Raw genomic sequence first — 15473 nt, 5'->3', positions numbered from 1 at the left:
AAGAATCCCCATTTGCATAGAAATTGCAGTGTTTGTAACACTAGAACACCCCAAGTGCTCTTTGTACTAAAGCAAATATTTCACACTTTTATGGCTTTTAAATGACAACTAAACAAGTCCTGTTTCTATCTCTTCTCTGATCAATCTGAACCCAAACTAAAGTCCGTCAGGTTTACAGAACTCTTCTCACTTCAGCACAGTTAAGAGCCCGTATTTAAACTAGAACTTTGAAAAATTTTGAAAAGTCTTGGTTTTTGTTGGAGTTTTAAAAACTCATTTCTATACAACTTATGATGACTATAACAGCTGATAATCAGATTTAGGCCCTTGTTTTTTTTTCTAGTTTTTTCTGCTTTACTTATATAACCCTTAGATGCCCCCCTGCCAAGTTCACATAGGGTGCACAGATTCAAAATTATTTTCCCTGATATTAAAAGATTTAAGATTTTGTTGCATGTAACTACCCACAGTGATGGCAGTTTTATTCTTGTTCATATCTCATTTCCAGTCAAAGGTGCTTTCTGGTTCCTATGTACTACTACAATGCAGCAGGGTCTAGACTGCAAACCACAGGGAATACTTCAATCAACAGCTTCCTGTACTGTCATGTAATAAACAAAGATTTAATAGAGTAATTTCTATTACATTTATTGTAAGTATAAGCAAAACTTATTTGGATTCACCACAAGAATTATAGTCACCTTCCTTATTTTAAATTATTATATATTATTCTCCCTATACAACCTAATCATAATGAAAATAACAGAAGATAATTAATGCCTTTCTGACTGTTTAAATCTCATTTAGTTACTGATCCTACTTCATGCCCAAGTATGTTTAGGAGATTTAGAGCTTCAGGATTTTAATAGAAACAAATACAAATACCAAAAAAAAATTAAATATTTGAAATACTATATTATATTTTTGAATCAAATGTTGTGATATGATTGTAAATAAAAAGATAGGCAGAAGGAAAGCAAAAAAGAAAAAAAATCAAGGCAATAAAATGTAGTGCAATTGATATGGAAAATTCCTAGCCCTACCAAAAAAAAATTAAAAAATACACATCCCCTCCCAAACAAAAATTTACAATAACAACAACAACAACAAAAAAAAAAACACTAGACTGAGTAAAAAAATTTTCATGTTGAATTGAAAAATAAATGTGCAATCCAGTAAAAAGTTCTACTTGATCAGAAACCATACAGTCTACTTTGAGAGAGTCAACTGTTTGGGGTTTCTTAGCCTTCCTCTTGGAATTTTTATCCCTCCTCTTTTTTCCCTTAGGATTAAGTCACCTTTGGTACAGACACAGTGTTTGGAAAAAAATATATATCAGAAACAATAAAATATTTTTAAGAATTCACTTTATCTCCACCCAGAAGAACTTTTGGCAAGTAAACAAATCCTATATCAATACACAGCTTCACATTACTTGAATGTACAATTTTCATTAAGCAATGATGTATAAAATACCTGGCCTCAAGATAAATTTCAAATGGTCTCTTACAAGAACACCAAAACAATGGGTGAAATATGATCTCATGTAGATAAAATTCATGTAGAATAACCCCTCCTCAAAAACCACCTAGAAGACAGGCATCCACATATGCACACATCCACATGACAGGTGAGAGCTCCTCCAGGAGCTGAGCCCACACAGCCAAGTGTCCAACATCAACAGCTTTAACACTCCACTTGATCATCAGCTTTACAGATGACCATCATAAAGAATGTAATGACTTTGTTGCTACACTTTTAACCCTTGCTCAGTCTGGGTTGCAGGTATCTTCCAATAACTAATTCATAGGGAATGAAAATTTACTCCAGCTATTGAGCATATGCAGTGATCATTTAGATTTAACTACAACAGTTCATGCATTTTGTCTTTTTTCCCCAAGATGTCTTTGTTCATTTTCAGAAAGCCTACTCCTTTTCGAGTGTTCTAATGGGCTGAATCTTTTTTAAGAAGTGCTGGTTTCTGTTGCTAATGGCTCATGGGAGTGGGTTTAGGAAAATAAAATGGTAAAGAAATTAGAAAAATAAGTCACCACATAATAAAAGATACATTTCCTACAAGGTTCTGATGTACATGAAAGGAAAATGGAATAGAGTACCAGTCCTCAAACCTGCTTATATAATTTTTCCATTACTTTATGCAACTGTTGCTAGGCAGTCATGTGCCATGGTGATGAGTGGAGCATGAATACCTAGACAGATTAGAGAGACATATGTTGCTGAACATTTATGTATGGTGTATTTTCACTCCAGACTGCTGTGCAAAAGCAAGACACCAGCTGTCCTTCTTCCCCAAGAGGACTGCAATGTCAGATGGTTCAGAGAAACTGTTCAAGGGGTCTGACCTTGTGGCAATACAGGTATCACTTTCTGCTCTAAGTTACAGAGTTCTCTCTAGTGAGTTAAAACAGACAGAGTGCATGTACTACTGAATTTTAAATAGAGGTTTAAATGAATAAAATGAATTATTTTTTTAATCTGCATTTTATAATGGCTTTACAATGTATGCAATCTACTTCCTAAGCCAGTTTTTAAAGCTTGTTAAATTCTGTTCAGGATCAGCTAGAAATATATAACACAGAAATTTAGAAAGATCTACCTTGGAAAAATTATTTACTTGATTAGTTTTGGAGACTGAGCTACCCTGTAAGAAACTTGTAAGGAGATTGTTTAGGAAAGCAATTCCAGCAGTTGCACAAGGGAAAATTTTAAAGAACAAAAGTAATTTTTTTTTTCCTAAATAAATGCCTTCCACTCCCCACATCCAATTTGAAATTATTGCTTCCCTATAAGTAGCGTGTTTAACATAAGCAATAAAGTCAGTAGTTGTAAAGGACATGGGAAAAGCACAATGCAGGATTCCAGAATCATTAAACATGGCAAAAAAAAAACAAAAACCAAAAAACACCAGGGAAAGCTAAAGTACAACAGTAATGTCAGTAAGTGCATGACTAAGACACAGATTTTTGGTCAATAATATTTCAGGAGAAGTTAAAATACAAGAAGCCAAAATAAAAAAATTGCACCATAAGCAAAAAAACTGACAGCCAAGTCACAATGATAGATTCCTGATAGATGGGAAGACATGGGTAAAGTATTGTAAAAAAGGAATCAGAAAATTTTATTACTAAGCTAAACACTTAAAGGAAACAGAGTAGAAGGAAAATTTGATAACAACTCAAATGAGAGCCTTGGTAGCTGAAATAAGTGATTTTTTGTACATGCCAGAGCAGGTTCTATTAACTTTGATTCCAATGCTCAGTAATAAAGTCAGATGTGATTTTTGTTGCACTTCAATGGTAGACTGGAGCAGGACACCCACAACGAAGTTTCAGCAAGACAGCTGGTGGTGCAAAGCTGAGCAAATGAGAAAAGCCTGAGTGGGAGTCAGGAGATTGGAACTAATAGCTGAATAAATTAGATGTCCAATACCTTCATCTACTGAAATGATTTCATCATGAAATAAATGCATATCCTGTGTTTATTTCAATGTGAAATATGAAATTCAAATCTGCTTTTACATATGTATGCAATCAGTTAGTCTTAAATGCAGCTGTATTTATTGTCTGAAAGTCCTGAATTTCACACTTACAGAGTACCCACTTCAAAAACTAGTAGTTATTCACAGAATTTCCAAATACTTGGAAATCTTCTTACAGAAACTCTCTCTCAAAACCTTTCATTTGAACACACTGAAGTTGTTGACCAATTCCATAGGGAATCTGAAGCTTTTAAAGGAAGACAAATGTGGGGTTTCAAGAGACTGCAGGAGCACACTACAGACACAAACAACTCAGCACTCACAAATAAATGTAAGAAGTTCTAGCCTAAAAACACTGGCAGAATTTGAAGGCAAAGGTTTGCAATAAAACTTCCTTGTTGACTTTAATATCAATACATCACATTTCTTGCCTGTTATACATCCTTTTTTACATTAACAAAATGTCCTTTCTTCATGTAGACCCTGAAGTATAGACATCTGGTTAGTTGCAGATGCTCTGAGGTTTCTGCACACAGATAGATGTTCAAGTCATTCCTTTTCCAGTCCAGGCTTCAATGTCAGCTGTCTCAATCCTCAATTTCCCCAAACTCAAAGATGACATTACACTCCTAAACCAAGCAAAGTACTACCAGTGGTTACTGCAATTAGTTTTTCAGGCTTAAATTTGCAATTTTAATAAAAAAAATAAAAAAGCAACTGTTTGTTACCAGGTAGTCACAAATAAACATATGTGCTGAAAAGAAAACCAGCAGCTAGCAATGTCCTTAAATCATTGTGGTACTGAGTACACAGGTTGCCCAGAAAAGACTGTCAGGCCTCCATCCTTAAAGATATTTAACACTGGCTAAACCTGCTTTAGGTAACACTTCTTTGAGCAGAAGTTTAGACTACACCATACCCAAAGCACCTTTCTAGATTCAGAAATTCCTTGATTCAATTTTAAATATACAAGTAGTACTTATCAGGTTTAAAATACAGTAGTAGTCTATACTTCTTCCTGTGTGCATCTCAGATCAGCTAAATTAATACCAAAGTAAGACAAAAAAAAGTTTTACAGCTATCACTTCTGATTTTCATTAGTTAGCTTTTGGTGCCACATCTACTATGCTTGAATTTCCATAAATTGATAAAAGTGCTGGTACTGAACACAAACTCCAACTACTTTGCAAATTTAAAAGTAGCATATCAGGATGTAGAAGAAACTGATCAAACAGTCACATCAAGCCTTATTCCCAGGCAGAGCAATAAAGGATATGTATAAGCAATAAATCAAGCTACCACAAATATAAGGTTAAAATAAATTACTTTGAAGTCCTAATATTGCTTTCTATTCCATTTTTGTGCTATAGAATTACAGAAAGAATGGTAATCAAGGTTAGAAATAGTCCACAGAGATCTTAACATCCCACAAGAACAAAATAACCCATATATCACCAAGTAAAATTCATGACTCAGGCTTTCAACTGTTACAACTGAACACTGACACAGTTGTAAAGTAAATCCACTCCACATCCCTTCCTAAGCTTCATACTGCAGCTATGAAGATTTTTTTTTTTCCTTAGTTCTTATAGCAGAAAAGATTATTTATCTATAAATATACTTGCACATGAGTATTGTGGTCAGATTATAAACACAGACAGTGGGTGATTAAGAACAACCAAAATGAGACAAAAGTCACACTGGGGTTTCTCCTCTTTTTATATGAAGAGATGAGAGCACATTTCTAAATATATATATGAGCAGAGAACCATTACCTTCCTTTATTTCTTCCACTTTCACCCTGTTTTACTCATAAGCAGCTTTCTGAAATAGCATTAATTTTTTACTGAACTTGTTAAATTATCATTATGATATACTCTGTAGTACCATGTAGTACATCTGATGTTTCAACATAATAAAGGTAAACTGAATTCTTTGCTCTGTTAGTGAAAATCAGTTTGAAAATTACTCACCTCTGTGATATGAGGATTAGGATTGAATCCACACAGGCTGCAGACTACAGTGTGACACTGGGTGCATGTGTTGTAGTTGGCCTTTTCAGGAGCGTGCAGCAGCAGCTCGGTGGTTGTACAAAGAGGGCAGAAGGTTTTCTTTGGGGCAGACTCGGTGGGTTGACTTGCACCAGCTTGCTTTTGCTGCGGGGGTTTTTCAGGCCCTGGCTGCTGGCTGGGTGGTTTTGTAGGTCCTGCTTGCTGTGCCGGGGCTTTTGTGGGCCCTGCAGTCTGAGAAGGTGGTTTCGTAGGCCCTGCCTGGGGTGGCACTTGTTTTGCAAGCCCTGTTTGCTGCAGAGGTGGCTTCCCAGATCCAGGCTGAGGTGGTTGTTTTGCAGGTCCTGTTTGCTGAGCAGATGGCTTTTCAGGTCCAGGTTGCTGAGAAGGCTGTTTTGCAGGCCCTGTCTGCTGGGAAGATGGCTTCACAGGACCTCCTTGCCGTGCAGGCTGTTGCGATGGTTGTTTCGCAGGTCCTGGCTGCTGTGATGATGGTTTTGTGGGAGGTGGTGTTTGGGACGTTGTTTTAGTGCTGTCTGGTTGCTGTGGGGATGGTTTTGTTGGGCCTGATGAAGGTTTTGCAGAAGCTTGTTGCTGAACAGGTTTTGTTGGTTCTGATGGTTGTGGCTGAGATTTTTGTGGTCCTCTTGGCTGGGGTGGTTGTTTCACTTGCTCTTGCTTAGCATCTGCTGGTTGGCCATGGCCTGGTTTCTGAACTTGCTTTGGTTCCCCAGGCTGCTGCTGCTGAGGCACTGGCTTGGAAGACTCAGTTTGTTGGACAGTAGGTCTGACAGGTCCTTGTTGACCAGCTGGCTTTGGAGACTGTGTTTGAGTTGGATGTTTCGCAGGGCTCCTCTGCTCCTCAGGTTTCCCTTGCTCTTTTGGGGCAACTTTTTGTTTCCTACCGGCTTCTTCATGAGTTGTATCTGAATCCGATATCAAATCAAAAGGATTGAATTTGTTCACGACAGAAGTGACTGCACTCAATGGATTGGCTTCTGAGAGAAAACTGGGCATCATACTTGGCTTCTGATCTTCTTTAAAATCAGTCCTGGACTTTGATTCCCGTAGACTAAGAGTAGAAGGGCTCCGTCCGGGTGCCCGTTGTTCTGTCTTCAGCACATCTACTGTTCTGCTTTTACTCAATCCTGGTGGTCCTGGATCTGGAGGCTTACCTGGTTGTCTGGGATGACGGCTTGTATCAAGTTCAGGATGTCTGCAGAGAGAAAATGTAATAAAATTAAAATAATGCATAATACGAGAAAAAACAATTAAGATATATAGCAGTAATCCTGGAAGTGCACTGGTAGCACTGTTTCTCAGTGCTTAAGCATTTTCAAGGCCAAGGTTTATAACAAAGTGCATGTGAAAAGTATTTAAATAATCATTCTTTAAAGGCTTATACAAGTATTCAGTCATAGATTTGTTTTATTCTTTAGAAAATAATCTAATACAACAACATTTAACCAGATACCCTTTTTTTCAGAATTCTGAAGAGATCAAAGCTAGAACTTCCTATTATACCTATATCCAAATTATTAACTCTCCACTCTACTCCTCAGGATATAAAAACAGGGAGGCAAAAGACTAAAAGAAACAGAAGTGGCAAAATTAACAGTTCAAACAGCCATACAAAAAAAAAAAATCAAAAACAATGCACAGTGCAAAATGCTTATGCACTTGTGTTCTGGATACGTGGACAAAAATTGGATATATTTGCAATTCAATATGCAGCAGGGATTAAAACTCCTAAAATTCATGTATTATAAAGAGTATATAAATCTTCAGGGTATATTTTACCTCATACAGTATTTATTTTGGCACCCATCCACTCACAAATCAGATCAGTTCTCCATCAAATAAAACAGATTTCAGTTCACAGTTAGCCCTGAACCTTTTTCTTCTTCTTTGCAAATAACTACTGTACTCCTTCTCAGCATCATCTCAACAATTCATACTGACCAATATTAAAAACAAAACAAAACAAAAAAAAAGCCCTGACACATTATTATAGAGAATCGGGAAAAAATCCGTGCAACTGTATTTTGCTATATGTTCATATAGGAGAAAATGAAATTAAGAATGTAGAACCCAAATCAAGACCATGGCTTCATATGTGGCATTGTATTTTACTTGTTGCTATACTTGGCTGCAGCAGGGGAAATGATATTTTATTTGCTGTTAATGCTCAAGGATGTATTAGAATATTCTATTCAGTGCTATCTCTGAGCTTCTGTTGGAAGATACAGTGTTCTCGTCAGTGTCACAGAAATGTTGCAAATATAAAAGTTTCATTTTGTGAGAACCAGTTGGCTGTGATCTTCGTTTGCCAGACATTACATTCCTTCTTGGGTACTCACAAGCCAAATAAAAAAATCACTTATTAGACCTACTGTTGCCGCTGAAGATGAATAGATCACACGGACACAGGTCAAGGTGTGGTGAAGGAAAGAGAAAGTTTATTTTTCCTCCCAGGATTTATAGGCTCCTGACCACAGCCAGGGATTGGATGGTCAGGATAACACTTTCCCACTGCACTGGCCATGAGAGATGCCCATCACAAGACGTGTAACAGAAAGAATGTACACATATCTATGTTTACAGTTACTGTCCTGGGAAAGTCTTTAGAAAACTATGTTAGCAAGCTCAGAAGCTGAGTTTTCAGGGCGACAACCTACCTGCATTACTTGACTAATAAATAGACAAATAAATGCACAATTTTAAGAGTTTTTTTCAGAAGTCTGCAGAACCATCTACAGTAGTCACATTAAAAACTGTATTTTACATCACCAATATGTCACTGTGAGTTTAGCAGTACTTCTGATTAGCATTTAATTTCCATTCCATGGCTAGCAATGGCAATACAAAAGGACAAAGCTAAGTGGCAGACATTTCTGTGTGTGCAATTCTCACAACACAGGATTTCTTGTAATCTTGTAACTGACTTTTTTGTTAATTAAAAATTTCCTCAAGTAATACTTGTTAAGGACAAACTATTTCCAGCCTTCCACAATTCCATTTATCATTTCCCATTCTTCTGTATATATTGACCGCAATATTTGGAAGTTTACGACCTTAATGTGTAACCCACTGAAGTGAATAGGTGTTTTTCCATTGGCATCAGTGAACATTGATTAATTCATAAAGAGGATAGTTCAGAAAAGCCCAATGAAAATCTAATTATTTCAAACATTATCTTTCAAAAGCATTTTTGTGTATTAAAAGAGCAATTTTATACTCTGATTAGCAACAGGTCTGTTTCTGATTATTTAGATAAGTGCTCTAGGTTTATCTGAAGAAGCACTGCTTACCATATGAAGACATTTCAACTATTCTATTAGAAGCAGCCTGGTACACTTCCAGCATTCATGTTTGCAAATGTTCAAACTCTTGGAAGGATTCATTCAACAATGATAAGAGTGGAAAGGGAAGGGGCGGAAGAAAAAATCAACAGTGCTATTGAAATTTAGGTCCAGAAATAGCATATCATGCCCATGCCCAGACCTTACAATGTGAAGGGAGAATAAAAGGGGGGAGAGGGGAACCCCAAACAAAAAAACAAGCAAAAAACCCCAACCATTTTTAAAAATTTAACTTGGAAATAACAAGAAAAATAACCATGGATTGGAAAATTCTGCTCCAGCTTGCATTTTTATCAAATAATGTGTTCCATAAATTTCCACTTGATCAGATATCAGGCTCTGAAATGAGATTAAAACCCATGAATCTAGGAAATAAACTCAGGTGATCCTCTTCAAGGCTACTGGTATATTCTGAAGACCTGACTTGTCTTGCCTTTGTACATAACAATGTTTCTAAGCAATGGAGACAGAGCGTGGTTAACTAGTGAAAGAAAAAGCCTTGAAAAGACAAGCTTCTTGAGAAATGTTACTTCTGTCAAAAGCCAGGATTTGCTCCACTTAGTATGAGGTACTTGAGACCTGAAGTCTTCTTTTCTACAACCATTTTAGAACCAACTGCAGACTGATAGTGAAAAATATTAATTGAACTGGAGAATCAGAATCCTCAAACTAAATCTTGTATTTATTTGACAAAAATTTTCTAACTTTCAAATCTTTTGAATCATGAAAAACTGACAGTTCTTTTAAAGACCTCAAACCAGACCCAACATACAAAATAATTTAGTTCTTCCTCACATAACGCTTTTCTTTTTGTTGCTGTGTTTCCTCTCACTTTGGTCTTGAATCATGGAACTCATCTCTAATCATTTACATATTACAGCCAAATCAAAGCTTGCTTTGGAGTAAGCATAGATTTAACAAAAAACCTATTGGTCTAGTTCTTCAATTCCATTAACTATAAACACCTGTTAAGAAGGCATGCCTTTTCCCCATTCATCAGTATTAATAGTTTCAAAGACAAATGCAGTAGCAATGCAACTCAAAGGCAAATAGATCATATCTACAGACATGACATGAAATGAGAGATAGAAAAAGATATGTATGATGAGCCTATGCATACTCCGGTGGCTAACTTTTTAAAAATATATATATTTCCTCTGGAAAATACACCATAAGTATACTTCAGAAGTGCAACACTCAGCAAGACTTCTTAGCATTTCTTACAAAAATGCAGCAAAAAAATTTATTGATATCTATGGTGACCAACTTATTTGGGAAATTATTATTATTGAGAAAAAAACCCAAACAAAAAACCCAAGCAGCTGCATTAGATGGTGATATATTCAGTTGGCCATCTAATCCTTTCAGATATAGAATAATTCCTCAGGAAGTGAACGCTAGCAGAATTACATAGTCATTTGATGAAGTTAGATCAAATGGAACTTGCTTACAAATTGAGTGTGTTTGTTTCAGATAAATTTCCCAACCATGAATTTTCTGAAAACAAGTAATTGAAATAGGATAGAAAGATTTCCATAGATCCAAAATATCTCACTGGAACCTTGAGACTTTCAATTAAAAAAAAAAAAAAATATTTAGTAGGGACATATTAATTTGACAGTTCACTTTAGGTGCTCTAGATCTAAATTCTTATATTAAAATTCACAAGACTTAAAAGCTCAAAGCCTACAGAAGTTCTAGAATGTACAGCATTCATTTTAAGGTGGTAAAGTGATGCAACTATGGTACCTGACACATATATTACTTCTTATTATAAAATCTGTATTTGCAAAAATTGCTACCTCAGGATACCACCAACAGTAAGGAATTTTTACACTTTAGTGTTATTTTGGGAGCAGGAATGAGAGCATTTAGAATAGGAAATAATTTTTATACTCTAATGGAAATCGCACAGGAAAAATCAATTTAATATGTTAAAAACTAACAGACAATACAATAAGGACACTGCCAAAATGCAACACTATATGGACTGAAAGACAGAATTCCTCTTTTGACCACACTCTGTCGCTTAAAATCTGGACTGAAAAAAAAAAAAAAAAAAAAAAAAATTAGTTCCAGTTTTAGAAGGGTTTTGTTTGGATCAGGTTCTTGATAATTACTGCTAACATTCTTGGTAGCTCTCAACAGCAAAGGAAGCAAATAGCAAGAGGAGCAAATAAAGCCACAAACCAAGAGACAAGTAGTAACTTCATTACAGTGGGACAGGCACGAAGATACTATGATGGGAACTGCTAAAATAGTCAAAGCTGACATTCTGACGCAAGGTAGAAGGCTGTAATTCACAAATTTAGAGTCCCTTTACTTTAAATAGAGGGTGGGAGTATGATATGCTAACAAGATCAAAGTAACTTCTGATATAAATATGTTTGTAGGAAAGCAGCCATTTATAAATGCAGAGACAATCAAATTGCAATGAGTTCAGCCTATTCCAAAGACTTCCAAGAACATTTATCTTTATTTTTTCATGCTGATGTTCCAGTAAAAAGTAAGTTTCAAAGTATTTGTGTCTTTGTTCATAGATGGTTATACGAAAGGGAATTTTGAGCTTAGTTTCATGGAACTAAAGAATATTTCTTTTCCTCATTAATACTATAGAAACTGTGCAGAGACCTAAATTGAAGACAAAATTTTATTTTACACACAGCACTAATGCCTGATCAGTAATTAAGCAAGACATGAAACAGGAAGATTTGACTTCCAATTTCAAAAAATGGAGACCATTAACTCAGGTATAATCTCAGTGACTCCAGTAATTTGCCCAAGAATTAATTTAGTCCCACCCTCCTTGCCTCTCTTCTAGAATTCACTTATATAAACTTGATATTATATAAACTGAATATGCTTTTATGTGGGGTGAGGTCAATGCACCGTGAAACTGTCGAGGAGGCTCCTTTCAGCTTCCTCCTTCAAGACAAGCAACACACCCAGCCCCGGAGTCGGAGAGCAACAGAGGCGCCGGCCCCGCTTGCCGGGCCGGGGCGGGAGGGGTTCAGGACCCAGGACAGCGACACGCGGCCGGAGAGAGCCGGTGGCTCAGCACCACGGACAGTGACAGCCCCGAGGAGCCGGCCGGGGAGCGGGGCTTGTTGCACGTCGGGCTGAGAATTCGCTGAGGGGCAGGGAAAGAACGGGGAAGGAAATTACCCCAGCCTTCGCAGAAGCACAATGAGGTAAAGTCATGACTCTCCAGAACACTGAATAGCGTGGCAATCAATTTAATCTATCATTTGACCTCTCCCGTCCCAACTAATAAAGGCAAAAAAACAAAAAGAAAAAAGGGAAGAAAAATAAGGGTGAAAATATGGACTGAAACAGACCTCCTAAACCCATGACTATTTAATAAAGCCAAATGAGAGTTGTAGAGGTTCAGAACTGGCAGAATAACGGCCAGCAAATGTATTATGCACAAAAGCTTTGGAAGATTCAACAAGATTCTCTCTCCAGACGCTTGCAGAACCCATCCGCCCCGGGGAGAGCTTCCCTGGCTACTACCGGAGCTGTGGGGTATCCAGCCCCGTGAAGCACACACCCGCACACAGAAAACCAGAACGGTGTCTGCACATCTCTCCCCGCCCCGACACAGAAACTGCCCGTGCTCCAGATCAGTGCAAGGGAGGAAAGGAGGGCGCAGCCCACGGAAACGGGGACCGCCGTTCTTGCCGGAGGCCGCCGTGCTGGGAGAAGCCAGAGGGTGCAGGCTCCGTCCGGGTGCCCGCGCCCGTGCAGCCACCCCTTCCCTCCCTCTGCCAGCAAAATGGAACGCCGGCTCCGGGTGCAGCGGGCCCAGATCGTATTGCGACTCGCCCCCCGCCCCACCGCGAGGAGACGGAGAAGGGGGAAGGGAGGAGCGGGAGAAGGGAGATTTTTTCCGTGCATGCCTTTGCATGGGAGGCGGCTCCGCGCCGGCGAGGTTCCCTCTGGGCAGCCCCTGCGCCCTTGACATGACAGCGGCGATCTGCCTCCTCTCCTCCTCGCTCAGCTTGCTCAGGTCCGCCTCCACCCCGGCCGGGACCAGGCTCTGCAAGGGGGGCGCGGGGCCGCCGCCATCCCCGGCTGCCGCCGCCCCTTCGGGGAAGGCGCCCAGCCCTTCGCCTCCTTCCAGGCTCGCCTCGTTGCCCATGGCCGCCGCGGCTCGCCGCCTCTCCCGTCGGGCGCAGACCGGGCTGGGGGGCGGCTCGCAGCCCCGCTCCCCCGCGGGCTCTCAGGGCTCGGCGGCCGCCACCACGGCCCCGCGCGGCGGCGGCAGCGGCGGGGCCGGGCTGGGGCTCGCTGGCTGCCGCCGCGGCTGCCGGGGGAGTGCGGCGGTGCCGCCCGCCGCGCTCCGCCGCCCCGCGCAGCGCAGCGCATGCTCCGGGCGGGCGGCTCCCCCCGCGCTCCTGGCCCGCCCCGCGCCGCGGCCTTTAAAGGCACCGCCGCCCCCGCCCCGCGCACCCGCCGCATCTCCAGGGACCGAATGGGGACCCGCAGCCGGCCCTGCCGGTGCTGCCTTCCGCTCTCCTTCCCTCTGCGGCCAAGGACGTGCTTGCGAGCAGTTAAAGCTTGAAGAAGCGTCGCTCGCTGAAAGCAGGACTGGAAGACGCGTCTGGTGGACACCCCCCGCCCAAGCAATCCCTTCAGAGTCAGTGAGGTGGGATTACTCTGTGTCCTGAACAGCAGTTCTGAATGTTCTCATGGATGGAGATTTTACAGGTTCTCTGGGTCTGTTTCAGTACTGGACTACCATCGTGATGACTGTCTCCAGCATATCAGTGTCATTCCAGGACCGGTCAGCCCCAAACTGGACCCTGTACTCCTAATGCAGTTTCACAACTGCTGAATATATTGAGAAGAATCATCTTCTCCCACCTTCTGGCCACACTTGAGGTAGCAGAGGTCAGTCTTCATCACAACCACATACTGCTAGAATGTGTTTCACCTGGATGTTTGCAGCAAAGCTGCTTTTGGGACAGCCTATCCTGGAGCACGGAGTTACTCCTTCAATTCTTCAATTTCAAGATGATCCTGCCAGTCCATCCTCCCACCTGAATGGAACAGAGTGGCCCTGCTCTTTAGTGTATCTACTCTTCTCCAAGCTGAGATTTGCAGAGGGTGTATTCTATGCCTTGCTCCCATCAGTAGCAGAGACGTTGCACACCAATAGTCAGAAAGATACAAATAGTAACACACCAGCAGTTGGACGTGGTGCAAATAACCCCAGCTGGTTTGAGCCCGCTGTTCTGTCTATTTTTCATCCACTGTACAGGTCTCCCTAATTTGACTATGAGGATGTTATAGTTGATCATTCTGAAAGCCTGATGGAGTGATTTGCCTGGGGTTAAACACATGCTGTCTGTTTTTAATAACCTTCCTGTCTTTTGTCTGCTTGGATAGGGCTTCTAAGAGGACTTGCTCTGTAACTTTCCCAGGAAGGGAAATATTTGTCGAACTGGCCATATTTGTCAAACTGCCTGGTATTTCTCTTCTACATCTCCTTTTTGAAGATGGGAACAGTGATTGCTTTTTTGCTGGTCACCAGGAAACTTTTCCAGTGACTTTCTGAAGATGACTGACTTTGCAGTAGCATCATCTCCCTCATCACTTTTTGATCCATCCTATTTAGTGTCATAAAATTATGCATATCCAACTGGTTTAAGTACTCTCTACTACAGCTACATCTCTGTCTCTCTACTACAGCTCATGCCTTCACTCAGAGACCTGGGAGACTATAGGACAAACCCAATCCTTAAAAGCCACTAAGTGCCTTGGCCTTTCTAAGTCCTTGCCACTGGTTTTCCTGCCTCATTGATCAGAGCCAAGATTTTACCAAATCCTTCCAAAGATCTTGCTAAATTGTGGCTACATTTTCCACATTCAAATGTGTTTGTTAAGCAACTAGATCTTCATAAATATCATTTGTTTTAGTAAGGAGGATGTGCCAGCATTTGGTACTCTTGCTTGTTTCCTTCTTTATCTCCATTAATCCTTTGCTTCAGACACAGCTGTATGCAGATGAGCTCCCAAAATGACCTACATAAGGATGCTGCACAAATATTTATAGTGCTCTTGTAGTGTAGCAATCAGGGATCATTTTTCCAGCACTGGTTCACAGGAAGTGATGAAACTAGTAGCAGTTGGGGGCTTTCTACTTTTCTCTTCAGTAGCTCCAAGTTACCCATCAAAAGAGCAGCTCAGCAGAGAACATGATAAAGCACAGAGGGAAAACTGTCTTACTGGAGCAGCATGCTAAGTGGCTCCACTAAAATATCAGGTATTTCTGTCCTTCAGCTGGGTAGTCTGAAAGTTTTTAATGTTCCTAAATGAAAGTTTTCTAAAGCAACCTCCTTATACTTCTTTATTCAAAGCCAAATAAGTGACTAGTTCTTCTGACTCAGAACGAGAAATTGTCTTATGTTTAAAATCAGATGGCATATGTTGAGTATAGACGCAGACAAAACAAGCAAGATCAAAACACAATAAATTCACTCAAACAATTAGAAGTGGGGAAACAAGAGTTCTGCTGATGTTTATTCTTTACAACTATATACACTGTTTCTATTTCACTGCTAACCTGTCCTGAGTTAAAAAAAATAGGAGAAAGAGACA

General features: G+C 40.0%; 1 protein-coding gene across 1 annotated transcript in view; it reads right to left on the bottom strand.

The window, feature by feature from the left end:
* Nucleotides 1-13011, bottom strand: part of LOC131572759 (protein piccolo-like) — a 309016-nt gene extending 296005 nt beyond the window's left edge. Inside the window, exons 1-2 of the mRNA XM_058826081.1 lie at nt 12770-13011; nt 5473-6724 (exon numbers count right to left, since the gene is read on the bottom strand). Coding sequence (XP_058682064.1) covers nt 5473-6724; nt 12770-13011 — 1494 coding nt within the window. The remainder of the gene's footprint in view (nt 1-5472; nt 6725-12769) is intronic.
* Between the last annotated feature and the right edge of the window lie 2462 nt (nt 13012-15473).

This window comes from Poecile atricapillus, chromosome Z, assembly GCF_030490865.1.
Source record: "Poecile atricapillus isolate bPoeAtr1 chromosome Z, bPoeAtr1.hap1, whole genome shotgun sequence".
Classification (NCBI taxonomy): Eukaryota; Metazoa; Chordata; class Aves; order Passeriformes; family Paridae; genus Poecile; species Poecile atricapillus.
The sequence above is the reverse complement of the archived record's forward strand: the minus strand, read 5'-3'. Positions and strand labels throughout refer to the sequence as shown.